Raw genomic sequence first — 15,321 nt, 5'->3', positions numbered from 1 at the left:
ACTCGGAATAAAGGGACTATTTGCTTTAAATTACTTGCAGATATCTTTTAGTGAAAATACGAATCAGGGAATGTTACGGTAATTTGGCCAAAAAAGAACAGAATTGACATTGAAAAATCGTAATGATACGCTGAATTTTCATAAAGAGGGCATATATATATATATATATATATATATATATATATATATATATATATATATATATATATATATATATATATATATATATATATATATATATATATATATATATATATATATATATATATATATATATATATATATATATATATATATATATATATATATATATAGATATATAAATAGAGATGAGAAGTAGAAAAGCTGTAAACATTCGAGGAGTGTATAAAATATTTTATCCTCCTCCCATTACTATAAATAGCGATGAGCTTGGTGATACCAATACTTCTGCTGTAAAATTGTCATAATGTAAAGGTGTTTGAAACTGATATATTGGCGAACCCTCCTTCTCCGCCCCACCTTGTTGAGCTTCCCTTGGACCACCTCACAAAAGATCCGCAGAAATGTATATGAAACGCAAGACTATAAAGAATTCGAATTGTCCAATTAGAGGGATAAGCTTGGATATAGAAATGCCAGATAAGATCTCTAGACGTGGTAGCAACGAAATGCACCAACCCTTTCCACAAACTAATACTGGGCATAACGCACAGGTTAAAAATAAATTTCATCTGGGTTCGAGTAAATACAATTAATTACTTGATTACCAATTAATTAATTGCTTGAAATTTGTAAACCTTAAAGCTCGACGGGACAATCCTAAATTGAAACAAATCGATGTAAAACAATTTATATGACTAAAATACGTACAGATGAACAACTTTTTGGTGCTAGGCATAAGTGGAGTGAGGCACAAAACAAACAGAAAAACGAATCATTTCGAGACGATTTTTACTAACCATACTTGTGACAAGGTTCAATGCCAAGCCCTTTTTAAAATAGTTTTTACATCTTCATCCCATTCAAATCGGGGGTGTCCAGCCTTTTTTATTTTCACCTTTTGGATCATGTTGGTCATATTAAGGGATAAGCTGTTAATATTTTCAAAATTTTTAATATGTTAATTTTTTCCTAATTTGTTATTTTTTTAGATTCTTAAAATGTTTCCTTACATATCCTAATATGTTTTTTTTTTTCAGGTTTCGAGAACCAGAATATTCTGGATGTGAATTTACTCAGAAGGATATGTTTGAGCCTTGTAAGTTCGCACAATCTCTTTTCTGTTTTGGTCCACTTGGTACCAAGAATACGTTTTCGTTGAAACCTAGGGGGGAGTTCAAGTCATATCTATAATATGACCAGAGACCAAATATCACTAGAATCCAAGTTTACCTAAATTACACCGAAAATACCTAGGTGATTTAGATTTCTAGTTACAGAGTTTGAATGATGGGTTGTTTTGACAACTAATGAGAATTCAGGAAACGACGATGCGCTGTTCAATATAAGCTCTGTCTGTCATTGCGCATATAGCCAGTGCCATAAGTACCATGGTGCCTATTTGGGCGGATTTTAAAGATGCCGCACCCTTTATGAGTCTGGTGAATAACCACCCCCTTCCGTGCCTTAAAATGGACTATTTTGGAAAATGGTGAGGATAACATCGGCATTTCAACTGTATAGATTTATTTTTGTGAGCACGATACTTACAACAGAGCCGAACAGTTATTTACACAAATAATAAAACATAATAAATGATTGGATTAAGTCTGCGATGCTTCAGAATGAAAATAAATTAATGTTGTGAACTCTAAGTTTGTGACCAACTGTGTGTAAGTTATGTAAGGTGATTTTCTTTCAAATGAGCCCTCTCTCAACATTTTACGACCACTGGATCAGTGTGTTCACCGTTAGAAAAAAGCAAAAAAGGAGACGGTCTAGCGCTTCCCATGAACAAAATTTATTTTCCTTGTCGTTCATCCTGGGGGACTGTAATTCTTATATACCGCAATTTAACCATGTTGATTCCAATGGTGCAACTTTTGTTTTGAACTGACACAACGAGACGTTTCAGATATTTTTTTGAAATTCCCATAAAGTTGATTTCGTAATAAGATTTCACTGTTAAGATTAGTTGAAATAAAAATTACTATTCCTGAATTAGCTTCAGTTTGCAAATCTTTCATTAAAAATTGTTTTTCAGAACGCCTTTTTAAACTCCCGGTTACATTGGCCGTGGGTCACTCTTTTAGGCTGCAGTTGAAGTTTTATAGAACATTATCCTTCAGGTCCTCAAGGTTTGACGTTCCTTCTACTTCGAACGTTGGAGCTGTATTGGGATTAGCTGGGGGGTTTAATTTTTTCAGTAGAGCTTTTCTTTGCAATAAAGCTTGGTCAGGAGAGCTGTAAGATTCAACAATTTCTACTCTTGAATCCAGTCCTACTACAACGTTTCTAATAGCTGTTTTGATGTCTTCACAAATCGGAGTTCAATCTTCCATGGTCGTTATAAACTTCAAGAGTGGCCTTCCCCTCATCTGGTTCTCTTCTTTGCCTCTATCCTTGTCGCCCCCTGGAAAGTGCCACTTGTGTGATCCGTACCCCCCACAGCTTATACTTCCGCCACTGCCTGCATCGTTTATAGAGCACTAGGATAAGAAGACATGTGGATGGTTTTCCGCTAGATTTCACAAGACAAAAAGGAAAATTTAGCAATAACAATTTACGAGTTTATAGGCAGAATATGATCAAACTAGATATGAATCATAATCTATATGCGCCATAAATCTTGTATACCTCCATGGCTAATTGCTCTAGAAATGATATATTACTGTTTTTATATGATAAAGACATTTAATAATTATTTTGAATTAATTTATCGATGGTCCCAATAATATAGCTAACACATGGTGCAGTCTATACCCTGAGGGCATTAAAGGAATTTAGCTTCTGGCAACTCAAGAATTGAAAAATTTTTCAAAGCCCTTTATCGATTTTTCCAAACAAAGGTTCAGTAAGAGCATTAGATCTGAGGATGAAACTAAGCAAAAAATGTAGTGCAATGCTATTTTTTTCTGGTAGGCCTAGTGTCAAGAATTAAGGTGGGGGGGGGGGGCTCAGAAAATCTTGGCTCGAATTTGAAGATGACTTAATTTCTTATTTTTTTGTTGAAATCGAGAGAAATTTTTGTTTTCTATAGATTTTTTATTTTGACGTTAAAATTTGATGGAATTTGGGTTTTTCCCCTAATTCGAGAGTAGATTTAACTTGAACCTACCGTTTTAGTCTTAGTCTATGTGCCTAAATCGCGTTTAAAATAATGGATATCGTTCGTAAATTTTATTTTAATGAGCTAAAAACGACATAAGATTCTATACAGTAAAAAGTTACGTATTAGGTGTCTTTAATTTGTGCTGATTTGTTTATGATGTTTGGTGTTGGACTCCTCCAGGAGTTTGACGGCGCGGACGACAGAAGGCCACACTTGGACGATGCCTACAAAAAGACGGAGCGCTCTCTAGAACAACCTTAATATTTTATAATCTTTGGCCAAAGAAGCTGGAGAGGTCATCCTGGAGAGGCATAGTTGCCACTTTATGTGCCGACCGGCGTGGTAAGTCCCAAGTAAGTAAGTGAATTTATGCCTTTGATATGTATATTTGTATTCCCAGTAATTTAATTTTGTTATCTTGTTCCTTTAGTGACTCGGAAAGGAAGCTCACATTCAGTGACCTCAATGGTCAGCACAGGTGAAATAATGAAGGATAGGAGGAACAGTGGAATTCCAAAAAAGGTTTTTGAAGAGGAGTCAAGCTTTAGCGACTTGAGTATTCTTAGTGATGCCTCTTCAAAGGTAACCGTTTTTTTTTACTGTTATTTTGATATATCGTTTATTTTATATACGTGTCCATTTGATAATCCGTGAAAGATAGAATGAAATACCATTTGACAGAGAAAGAGAATAATAAAGCAACCGGCTGAGAGAAAAAAAACAGGAGAGAGGAGAACAGCGTGAGATGGAAAGAGAAAGAGTGATTGAGAGAAAGAGCGGCTTAGGGAGAGATTAGTAGAGATATTATTACAAGGAGGGAAAAGAAGAGGGAAATGAAGTGAGAGGGAATAAACGGAAAAGATTTTATAATTAGAGTAATCCCTGTACTAACAAATAGTCTTGTTGTAATCATAGCAAGCTTACTAGGTTGTGACAAAATTTAATGCGAAAGTCGTTATAATCGTAACGTCTCTGAAGTATTTGAACTAGTTAAAAGACTCGTTTTACTACTACCAACGTTTGTCAGCACTAAACTACGTGAGGCCAACACGGAAACGGATTCTCTTTCTTCTTTCGAACATATTCGAAACTTCAGTTTATAGTTTCTTCCGCTAATCTGGTTATTATAAACTTCACAACACATTTGAGGATGATATCTTTCATATGACTGCGGCTGGATTACCAGAAGGTACAATTTTGGTTGCCTGCTATATGTAAAACCTAACCTAACCACCTTATCTTTCTTTGATTATTAACCTAAGCAGTGGGGTTCAACTACATCTTTCGTACAGCTAATTGTTTGATAATCATTCGCTAACCGAGCATCTCAAAATATTTTTTGACAACCTCTTTAAAACGCCCTACCTCCACCTGCCTCAACTTCTTGAAATGCCCATGTTTCAGAACCAAACTTAATTACTTGTTATGGCTTTTACTTCCGATCTCAGTTCGAAGACTGATTCTTCTGAACATTTTTCAAAAGTAATAAAATACTGTGCAACTTGGATATTCTATTTGTGCACCTAGCCTACATCCTCTGTCTGAACTAATAGAGCTATTGCAGTTCTTCAGGAATTGCTAATATACTTTTCACTTGATTCTCTTTTATAGGATGGTACAATAGGATCTTTGGCTGAAAGAAAAGCTCTGCAGATCATTATTGAGGAGAAGAAGAAATTATCGTAAGTTTTTTGCATTCTATTACAGAGGAGGGACTATTCACTGGGAAGGGACAGGGCTAGTATAAGGTTTAAAACCACTGAGATCGTGAGATCCTTATTTTCCTATATTAAGCTTGGTTTTGTACTTTCGGAATGAACATAAACTAGTTCAAATCTCTCCATTTTTTCTCGGTAACGATGGTGTATAAGGTAGGCTAATCAATTATAGTCCAAATGTTCTCGGTGATCTGACAAGGCAAAGGCGTGGCATGGTACGGCATGACACTTAGTATGGCAAAAGTTTTGGTCAAAGTTTGCATTATTTTTTTTTATTATAGTTGCTTGATTGAAATTTTAAGGGAACCAAGTGTTACATGGCCTGTGTAAATTCAAGTGTTTATGCTTGTTTTCCCAAAATAGGATATATCTCTTAACTTGTTCAATATAGTTCAATTCACCCGTCAGATACGTTTAACTAAAAAAAGACGATTTCTTGCTTGAAAGTAAAGGGGAAATTAAAATTTAAAACGAACAGAAAGTACTTTAGATGAAACCAAACATATATTTCTGCTGAGCGGAAATTACGTTGAATTAAGGCACTAAAATCCAGGATAAACTTGAACCGCAATGAACGATGAAGCAGAACTTAAAGCACCAAGTACATTAAGACAAAAACATTTTCCCCCTCTACCCGTCTTAGGTCTACTCATACCTAAATACCGCAAGTTTTTTTTTTTAGTTTTTCGAAAATTAAGTCCTAGGTCTATTCATACCTAAAACCCATGTTTCTTTTTTTTTGGTTTTTCCAAAATTATGAAGTTTTTCGGGTAGTGCCATATTTTTGGCAGTGTTAGTGCATTGAGCCATGCAAGTGATAAACAGAATTAATTATTAAAGAGCCACTGTAATAGGATCAAAGGACCTTGATCCTTTAATACGAACGAAAATTACCACGAATAAGTGTGCTGTTGCTGCTCCCTCTAACCCCTGAAAAAATAGAGTGTCGTTTGCTTTGCTGAGAACTAATTGGACTACTAAGCTTTTTATTCTAGTATGTTTTTCAGAAAAAGGAGATCTTCCTTCACCAGGAGGCTAGGAGTTATCCTAAAATGCAATAGTCTCCTCCCTGATGACTCCATCTCGCCTCTTTTCACGTTGTCTATCAGACTAGTCATGGAGTATACATGCTAAATGTATACTCTGGGGTTCTAAAAATCCATATTACTCCTCTTCAACGCGTTCAAAACCGAGCAGCTGGCGCAGCAACCGAGCAGCTGGCGCAGCAACTCCTGGATACACTGTGCCGATCCAATAGCGTTTCAACGTGGTAACTATGCCGGTCTTTTACAAATACTGAATGTAATGGTATTTACTAATACCTTTTGTGACTCTGTCGGTCTTCTTGTAGTTCACTTCCATCAAAGAAGGTATCGAAGCTCGTTCATGAAGAAGCAAAGCCTTTAAGGGTAACTTGTCAAACATAAAAACAACAACAAGTATAACAGTAAGGAATTGTTTCGTGTTGTTTTATATTCAGTCCTGGTTGAACTTCGCTAAAGTAATGATTTTGGGACTGTTTTAATTTGTAATTTTTGTTTTAAAGATCGAAGTATATTATAAGTCTTATTTTTTTTTGTATATGTGGTTTGCTGAGGATGTAGAGCCTAAATATTCTTTGAAAGTTTAAACGAATTACGGTGTCGTAGATAAATTCTTTATTTTTTTACATCCCTATTGATATCCAAAGGACAAACACTTGTTTTTCTCAGTTTTTCAATTCTTCTTTCTATCTCAGCCGGGGAAATAGTGGGAAAAGAGGATAAGGCTCCTGTTGGTAATTAAAATAAAAATCTTTGAAATTCCCTATTGTTTTACTTATTGTTCTTTTATGATAGAAAGCAGGTCTTCGTCATTATTTAATTCGTCAAACCACAGCTCAACAGGACTACCTTGGGCAGGGTAGACTCCTTCAGCAATATTTAAAAATGAGCTTCGCCCGGTGATCCTTCTCCTCCTAGAATAACCTCCTATTAGAGGTAATTACTGAGTTTTTCTCTAAACATTCAAGCAAAGATACAACAAATGCATCAAAATTGAAAGCAAAATGAGGAAATTACCAGGACTAGCAGCATATCATACTTAGTGATGGCTGCGAAGATTGTCATAAAAAAGAAAAAGATTTACATTTTTCGTTTTCTTATTTCGAACGTGAATGTTCAAACTTAAATGTTCTGTGTAACTTAAGCAGTTACACAGAAAGAGATATAATCTTCAACAAATTCACAAAGTTGTTACGATTTAACAGTCATTACCTTTCATTTAACCTTTACACAATAGCATTCAATTAGTATATTAGAAGAAAATTAGGTTATGTTCAAGCAACCTTTAGTCAAGAGTCTTAGAAATTGTTTTTTTTTTTGTGTGTGATGACGGAATTTAACAGTAGAATCATTATAAAAATTGGGGACAGTTTTGTAATTCAAATCGTGATTCCAATCTTTGCAGAACACTCGATTTTCACATTCTCGATTCTTGTGACTTTAAAAACCCTTAAATGTCTACTTTACTAATCAAACACTATTTTTAAATTTGAACTTATCGTTTTTGATTCAGGTTCTATTCTGCAAAATTAGTGTCAGATATGCAATCAACAAAATAAAAGACTCGCGATGCGAATTGCGGTGGATACTCAAAGCCCTAAAAATGCAAATGTAAAGAATGTAAGACTTTTTTTTACTTCTAACTTCTTTTACATTTTTACTTCTAAAAATGTAAGACTGTTTACGGTGTTGATGCTTAGGATAGTCATTGCGCAATTTAACCAATAATACTGTTGGGCGATATTGAATACCGATATCGGTATATCGCATCAAATATCGATATCGAATATCGGAACGTAAAATTTATATTAAAAACGATCTTATTTCGTTTTTTTTTGTATCTACCGTTGAATATCCAGCAGAAAAGATCCAACGGAGTAAATTTTTTCTTAAGTGGTCGAGAAGAAGAATAATGTATTCAATCCATTGACTCATCTATGCTAATACACAGCATGCACTCGTAACGATTGCCACATACTTCAATTCGCGTTTCAAGAAACTTTATGTTACCCCTGAAAATCTTCTCCGAATTGAGAGTAAAATAGCAAGAGACATTGATTTGGCCTTTTTAGAATCTGTACCAATAGATGCAAGTGCCATGACAGACTGCGATTCAGTCGCTTCAGAATCCAGCCAGTTTGTTGGGATTGCATGACGAAGTTTCAGTAATCAATGCAAGTCAAGCTCCGTCAGCAGTTGTATCAGTCACGGCTTTCCAGATTTTCAGTAGGGAGTCTTTAATTCCAAGAAAAATTTATCCACTTAAGTCATGGATGTATTGTAATATGGGTCTCAGAGGTACCTATATAAATTTGCCAAAAAATTAATGTCCGTGTCCGCCACTAATGCCCGTTCTGAGAGTGGATTCCAAGCCCGATAGATTAATCATATAGTTCGTGGCAACAAACTGAAAGTAAGTAGCAGCTCGGCCAAACATCAACCGAAACTCTAAACCACGGAATTTTGACAACAATAGGAACATCAAGTGAATTCGCTTTTACGCCGACTTCAGATATGTAATATTCATTAAGTCTCATGTACCCATTACAAAGCATGGAAGTCTGAGAGAATTTGTATAACTTTTGAGAAAGGGCGAAAACGCCCCTAAAAAGTCAAAGAATCTTAATGAAAATCACACATCAGATTTAGCATATTGGAGAATCTTTCTGCAAAGGTTTCTAGCTTCCATCTGAAAACATGTGAAATTTGTTATTTTTGCCAGAAGAAAGGTGATGTATGCGTTTTTTATGGCACTTGGTATTAACCAAGTGACATATAGCACTCGCAAATTCTGTCGGTCCTGGTTTTGCTACTTTAGGCACTTCCAGGTAAGCTAGGACAACGAAATTTGGCAGGCGTATCAGAGACCGAACCATATTAAATTAAAAATAGTCGTTTTCTCGATTTGACCATCTGGGGGGGGGAGTGGGGGGCCGGTTAATTCGGAAAAAATGGAAAAAAATGAAGTATTTTTAACTTACGAACGGCTGATCAGATCTTAATGAAATTTGATGTTTGGAAGGATATCGTGTCTCATAGCTCTTCCCGATGGATATGGTGACATTGGGGGGGGGGAGTCGGGAGGGGGGAACCTAAAATCTTGGAAAACACTTAGAGTGGAAGGATCGGGATGAAACTTGGTGAGAAAAATAGGCACAAGTCCTAGATACATGATTGAAATAACCGGAACGGATCCGCTCTCTTTGGGTAGATGGGGGGGGAGGTTCAATTCTGAAAAATTAGAAAAAATGAGGTATTTCTAACGGGTGATTGGATCTCAATGAAATTTGGTATTTAGAAGGATATTTTGTCTCAAAGTTATCATTTTAAATTCCGACCGGATCTGGTGACATTGGGGGGAGTTTGGAGGGGGACCTAAAATCATGGAAAGCGCTTAGAGTGGAGGGCTCGGGATGAAACTTGGTGGCAAAAATAAGCAGAAGTCTTCGATACGTGATTGACACAATTAGAACGGATCCGCTCTATGTGGGGGAATTGGAAGGGGAGGGCTAATTCTGAAAAATTAGAAAAATGACGTATTTCTAACTTACGATCCTTAATAGAAATTGATATATAGAAGAATCTTATGTCTCAGATGCTCCATTTTCGACTCGAATTGGATCCGGGGATATAAGGGGTTGGAGGAGGGAAACAGAAATCTTGGAAAACGCTTAGAGTGGAGAGATCGAGATGAAACTTGATGGGATAAATAAGCACAAGTTCTAGATACGTGATTGACATAATTGGAACGGATCCGTTCTCTTTGGAGGAGCTGGGGGGGGGGTGTTAATTTGGAAAAATTAGAAAAATTGAGGTATTTTTAACTTAAGAACGGATGACCGGATCTTAATGAAATTTGATATTTAGAAGGAGTTCATGTCTCAGAACTCTTATTTCAAATCCCGACCAGATCTGTTGACACTGGGGGGAGTTGGTGGGGAGGGAGAAATCGGAAATCTTGGAAAACGCTTAGAGTGGAGGAATCGGGATGAAGCTTGGTGGATAGAACAAGCAAATGTCGTAGATACGTGATTGACGTTACCGTACTAGATTCGCTTTCTTTGGGGGAGCTGGGGGGAGGGGTTCAGTGCTTTGGCGAGTATGGTGCTTCTGGACGTACTAGGACGATGAAAATCGATAGGCGTGTCAGGGAGCTGCAAAAATTGACTTGATAAAGTCGTTTTCCCAGATTCGACCATCTGGGGGGCTAAAGGGAGAGGAAAAATTAGAAAAAATCAGGTGTTTATAACTTACGAGTGGGTGATCGGATCCCAATGAATTTTGATATTTAGAAGGACATCGTGACTAAGAGCTCTTATTTTAAATCCCGACCGGCATTAAGCCTCTGATTTTCCTTTTGAATCAATATATTGATTCTTAGAATTTTGTTAGAGCTCATACATATGAGCTCTCGGCCTTTAGCTCTTCTGGCCTCGTCACAAGTGCCATATGAGCTCTTAGTTCTTGTTTTTCAAGGTGATCGTATCGAACAAATGGTCATATAAGATCGGGAGAGGGCTTGCTCAAAGGGAAGTTACAGTTCTAGTTCCCCATTTTGTGACTAAAACGATTGGGGGGCAGCTATATACCCCTCCCGCGCTCCTTTTTTCCCAAAGCCATCGATCAAAATTTTGAGACAGCTATATTAATCATCATAGTCGAAAAGTCAAGTAATCATGCCTTTAGGAGTGACACAACCCTGCAAGTCCCAGGGGAAAAGGTAGTAAGCTATGCAATAAGTGTCTACATTTATTATTTGTTTGTGGGAATTAATCAGACATTTTTTGAAAGGGGGAATTTTGTATGGGGGAACTTGCTGCAGTGGGGATTTTTCAAGAGGAGATTTATCCATGGAGAGGGAAGTTCTGGGATGAACTTTCAAAGGGAAACCATACAATACACTGGGAAATTCACCAGAATTATTATACTAAATTCTTTTTATTTGACTTACTTTCTCTTTGCCAATTTAATTTTACACGAGGAGATATAAAAGGGAAATTTCCCAGGAAAAATTTTCAAAGGAGTTAAAATTGTCTGAGGGATTTTTCCATGGGCGGGGGTATTTTTTACGGAAGAGATTCTCTATGGGGGAATTTTACGCGGGAGAAACTTTCCATTGAGACATTGAGGGGGGGGAGAATTCCTAGAAAAATATTTTCTACGGATGGAGGATTTCCAGTATGATTTGAAAAAAAGATTTTTTTCAGCTAAAAATAAGGAGCAACATCCGAAGTTAAAACGAACCGAAATCATCTCGTGTATGAGGAGTGATTTCCTCTCCTCAATGTCTCGTTTTTAACGTTTTTAACTTTTTTTCCCAATTATTTAAGAACAACTCCTGAAAAAAGATCCGTTTAATTGGAGTAAGGAGATTTTAAAAATAAAAAAACAAATTTTTGTGTGAAGAGCTAGGTATTGAGGAGATGTTATCCCCCTTATGCACGGAACAATTTCTGTGATTTTGAGTTTCAATGTTGTTCCGTACTTCCAGTGGGAAGAGAAAAATGATTTAATCGCTGAAAGGCAGAAGCAACTCTTTGGGGTAACTATTAACATGCGGCTGATTTTGGATAGCCGAAAATAGCCAGTATCTTATTTTTCTTTATCCTGAGTCCGAGTAATTCCAAATCGAGTTTTTTTGTAATATTCATTCATATAGTGGAAGCTTTTTGTGTTTTTTTTCAAAATTTGGAAACCATTGCGCGGAATACTCTTTAATTATAATTTTTGTTTTTGAATTTTGGCAAAACCTAAAGTTAACCTGAGCTGATCAGATCGTAGCAAACAAATGCAAGAGTACGACTGTTCCTCTCTAATAAGTGCCTGCGAAAAGCAACAAATAAATAAATAGAATCGATAGAAGCTAAGAACAGATGGACAGTATCTTAAGTTCTAAAAGGGGACGCTATCTCACCCACTACCCCTTCTTGTGGAGCATGGTTGAGTTAGTCAAGGAGTATTTGAGGTCTTTAACAAGGATTTTAAAACTAGAAAAAGCTTAAATATACTATTTTATTTAATTTACGATCCACTAATTATTAAGAATCTAATTTTTTTTTCAATTTTGTACACAATAAAAAAAAACTGATCAGAAATATCGACGTCGATATAACGATTACCGAATATTGAAAGTAAAAATATCGATATATCGTTTATTTGAATTATCGCCCAACACTCAATATCATTTAATCATGTTGGGTGATTCCCTAAATAATCCAGATCATGAGATGAAAAAGATAAAAATGTCTGTAGGTATGGAGTTTGGAAGATTGGGGCTGGACGGGGCACAAAATTGAAGTTCCTATTTAAGCCCTTCAAATATACAGAGATAAAATCATTGCATGGTTGTGATTTTGATACGGTGTAACATCTCCGCTCTTCTACTTAAATGTATCTATGAAGTCTGTTCTAAATGGGTTATTTGTGTAATTATTTGAAGACCTTGATTCTTTGTCCCCATTGATCCTGTTATCCCCAAAGGCGCATCGTTCCGATCTTTTAACCGTTTTCATTTGAATGGCTATACGGAAGTCTTAACCCTATGCAATGTGGGCTGTTGGAAAAAGGGCAGTGGAAAGTAGATGGTGACCTTTAAGTTGGTTTTTGGCCGTTTGAACAAACTTTCGAACAAAAAATCGAACAAACCTTTCCCCAATTTTCAACGATCATCTTTTTTACCCCACCTTAGAAATAACATTTATGACCTTTAGCCTACCTTTAAGCCCCATTTTTCGTTCGGTTTCTTGTTTCCCTATTTTATCCTTGGATTTTCAATTATTCATCTTTTGTTATATGAACTATTAAGATTTTTTTTTCAGGTATAGCGTTGGTCCATCCGTGTTTACTACATTCTTTGCCTTGGACTATGGACGTGGGATTGTTCTTGGTTCGAGTGAATATAGAAGTGAGCCTTTGAACTCATGCCTACTTGATAGAATAAAAGACGTTTGCTTTCTCATAAAAGAGGAATTTGACTCAGCGAATGAGCAGGTAATGAGCGGATGAGCTGCCTCCTGCATTGTTCCATCCACGGATGATTCAAGCTATTGAGATTTGGTTGCGGACTTTAATTTTATGCTTTGAGAAGTTAATTTAGCCATGTCTATTTTTGAAATATTTTTTATGTTTCAGCTTCTGTTATAAAATATTATAAAAAATAACTTTTTTGCCGTTCAACACTTAAGCATTTTTTCTCAATTTGGTCATTTCCATTCTTTGTTGCTTAAGCTCTTGATATTTTTCACTAGATATTTGATGCAATAATATCAAATCAGCAATTATTAAATGTTTTAAATTTTGTCCGTTGTTTATTCATGATTAGAGTAATTTGTTCTGCATCCAAAGTTGCTGTGAAACAGAAGTTTGTTAAAAGTTTATAAATCCAAATCTTACTTTTCTTCTTTTTGAAAAAAAAAATGAAAGGAAGACCGTAAAGAAGTTGAGATTTTGGTAAAACAAATTTAAATGTTTTATTTATTTATTTATTTATTTATTTTCACACTGTCGTTGGAATTTTGAACGTAAGAATATTCACATTCTCCTGACCTTTTGGTCTTGAGTTTTTTCTTTAGATTTATCATCTTTTTAGTATACTGGCCACACATAAATTTTCAATGAAAGCTAAGACCAATGCCAGTATGAAAAATGCCCTGGATTTTATTGTAGCTTGAAACGGCTGTTTTTTTCCATCTGTTCAAAAAAGAAGAACTTCGGCTATTGCATAGCCTTTATGATGTAGTTGATGCACAATTAGTCAATCGAGGGCTATTCGATCCATTACCATCTAAAACACCATTTGCAAGACTCTTCTTGTAGTAACATCGGGCTCAGAAGATATCCGACGTATGTAAATAATTCATAAAATGCACATAAATCTGCGAAGAAGTGGATAATAAAATGTAAATGAGGACTTAATTCCAATTGTTGGATCTCGATTCAAGTTGGAAAAGTCTCTAATCCGTAATGAACCCAACAACTATTATCGAGTATCCACTCCTATGGCATCAATCGATTTAGTATAGCTGGTAACCGTATATTTTTGCTTTTATCTCAAGGTGAAAACATTGATCTCAACCTTGAATGCTATGTATCTTTCAGAGTGATATTGCTCAAAGCACCTCTCCCCGGGAAATTGGAAGATTATTCACTATGTTGCTACCATCAGAAAAGAAGAAGAGTAAAAAAGAAGTTTCGTTCTGGGTTACTGGGTAAGCTGAAACTTTTTTACATCTTGTTTTTGCTCAGCTACAGTAAAATCTAGTAAACTAAAATGACCCTAGTATAACTCTAATAAAAAGTAGAGTCTTGTAACGCAAGTACATATCGATTTTACATAGTTTGATACTCTATATATCAAGAACAACGTTGGCAATTTAAGATTAGGATACTAGGTTAGATATCCTCTAGAGCCATTTTTTTCGGTTGTGTCTACATGTTTCTAAAATTTTGGTTCAGTACTCAAGTATTTACGAAACATTTCATTTATCAAACATTAATTTACAAAAAATCTAATTAACTCAGTTTCTTTATTTTTTCAGATGCCCCTCGTCTTCATTTGTGATTTTTGTGGAAGAGTAATCGCTGGAATTATACTAGGCAGAACGTGATTTCTTGTCCCTCCGAATACATTTTGAAAATACCTTTTTTGGTATTTTCGTTGGAAAAACAACGGAATTCTCTCTCCAAGATTTCGAAAAACACAATTACCTCATATTTTCCTGAATTTGTCGTCACTCCATAGCTTCATAACGAATCGACAATGCATGCATATAAAATTGAAAAAAAAAATTAGATTCTTAATAATTTGTGGATAATCTCACAGCTCTTGAGTTATCGTAAAGTAAGTAAAATAGTATATTTAAGCTGTTTTTAGTTTTAAAATGTTTGTTAAAGACCTCGAATACTCCTTTACTAGCTCAACCATGCCCCACCAGGAGGGGTAGGGGGACCTAAGATACTGTCCATCTGTTCTTGGCTAGTTAATCCTATTTATGTATTTGTTTTTATTCGCAGGCGCTTATTAAAGAGACAGTGTCGTACTCTGGCATTTGTTTGCTACGAAGATGGGACCCCAGAAGATATTGTCGAGGCTGGACTCAAATTAGCATTTGCTATGTAAAATCTCCGACTCATTTATGGAATCTCGTAAGCTGTTTTCTTAGTTTCTTTTGTATTCTTTTTTATTTCTATAAGAATAAATGTTAACTCGGATTGATTATTTAATTTTTTTTTATCTTTATGTTTTGAATACGAATATAGGGACGACTCTACATTTGTCTTTATCGAGCTCTGTTCCTGAGTTATTTGT

The 15,321-nt window shown here is 35.6% G+C and overlaps 1 protein-coding gene across 2 annotated transcripts in view; it reads left to right on the top strand.

Moving 5' to 3' along the window:
- Nucleotides 1–15,231, top strand: part of LOC136024974 (protein inturned-like) — a 53,517-nt gene extending 38,286 nt beyond the window's left edge. For both annotated transcript variants that reach the window (XM_065700578.1, XM_065700579.1), the window contains exons 10-15: nt 1,182–1,240; nt 3,684–3,835; nt 4,865–4,935; nt 12,833–13,004; nt 14,112–14,221; nt 15,027–15,231. In XM_065700578.1, the coding sequence (XP_065556650.1) occupies nt 1,182–1,240; nt 3,684–3,835; nt 4,865–4,935; nt 12,833–13,004; nt 14,112–14,221; nt 15,027–15,132 (670 nt within the window). In that variant the 3' untranslated portion in view covers nt 15,133–15,231. The remainder of the gene's footprint in view (nt 1–1,181; nt 1,241–3,683; nt 3,836–4,864; nt 4,936–12,832; nt 13,005–14,111; nt 14,222–15,026) is intronic.
- The last annotated feature ends 90 nt before the right edge of the window (nt 15,232–15,321 follow it).

The sequence above is a fragment of the Artemia franciscana genome, chromosome 3 (genome assembly GCF_032884065.1).
Source record: "Artemia franciscana chromosome 3, ASM3288406v1, whole genome shotgun sequence".
Classification (NCBI taxonomy): domain Eukaryota; kingdom Metazoa; phylum Arthropoda; class Branchiopoda; order Anostraca; family Artemiidae; genus Artemia; species Artemia franciscana.
The sequence above is the reverse complement of the archived record's forward strand: the minus strand, read 5'-3'. Positions and strand labels throughout refer to the sequence as shown.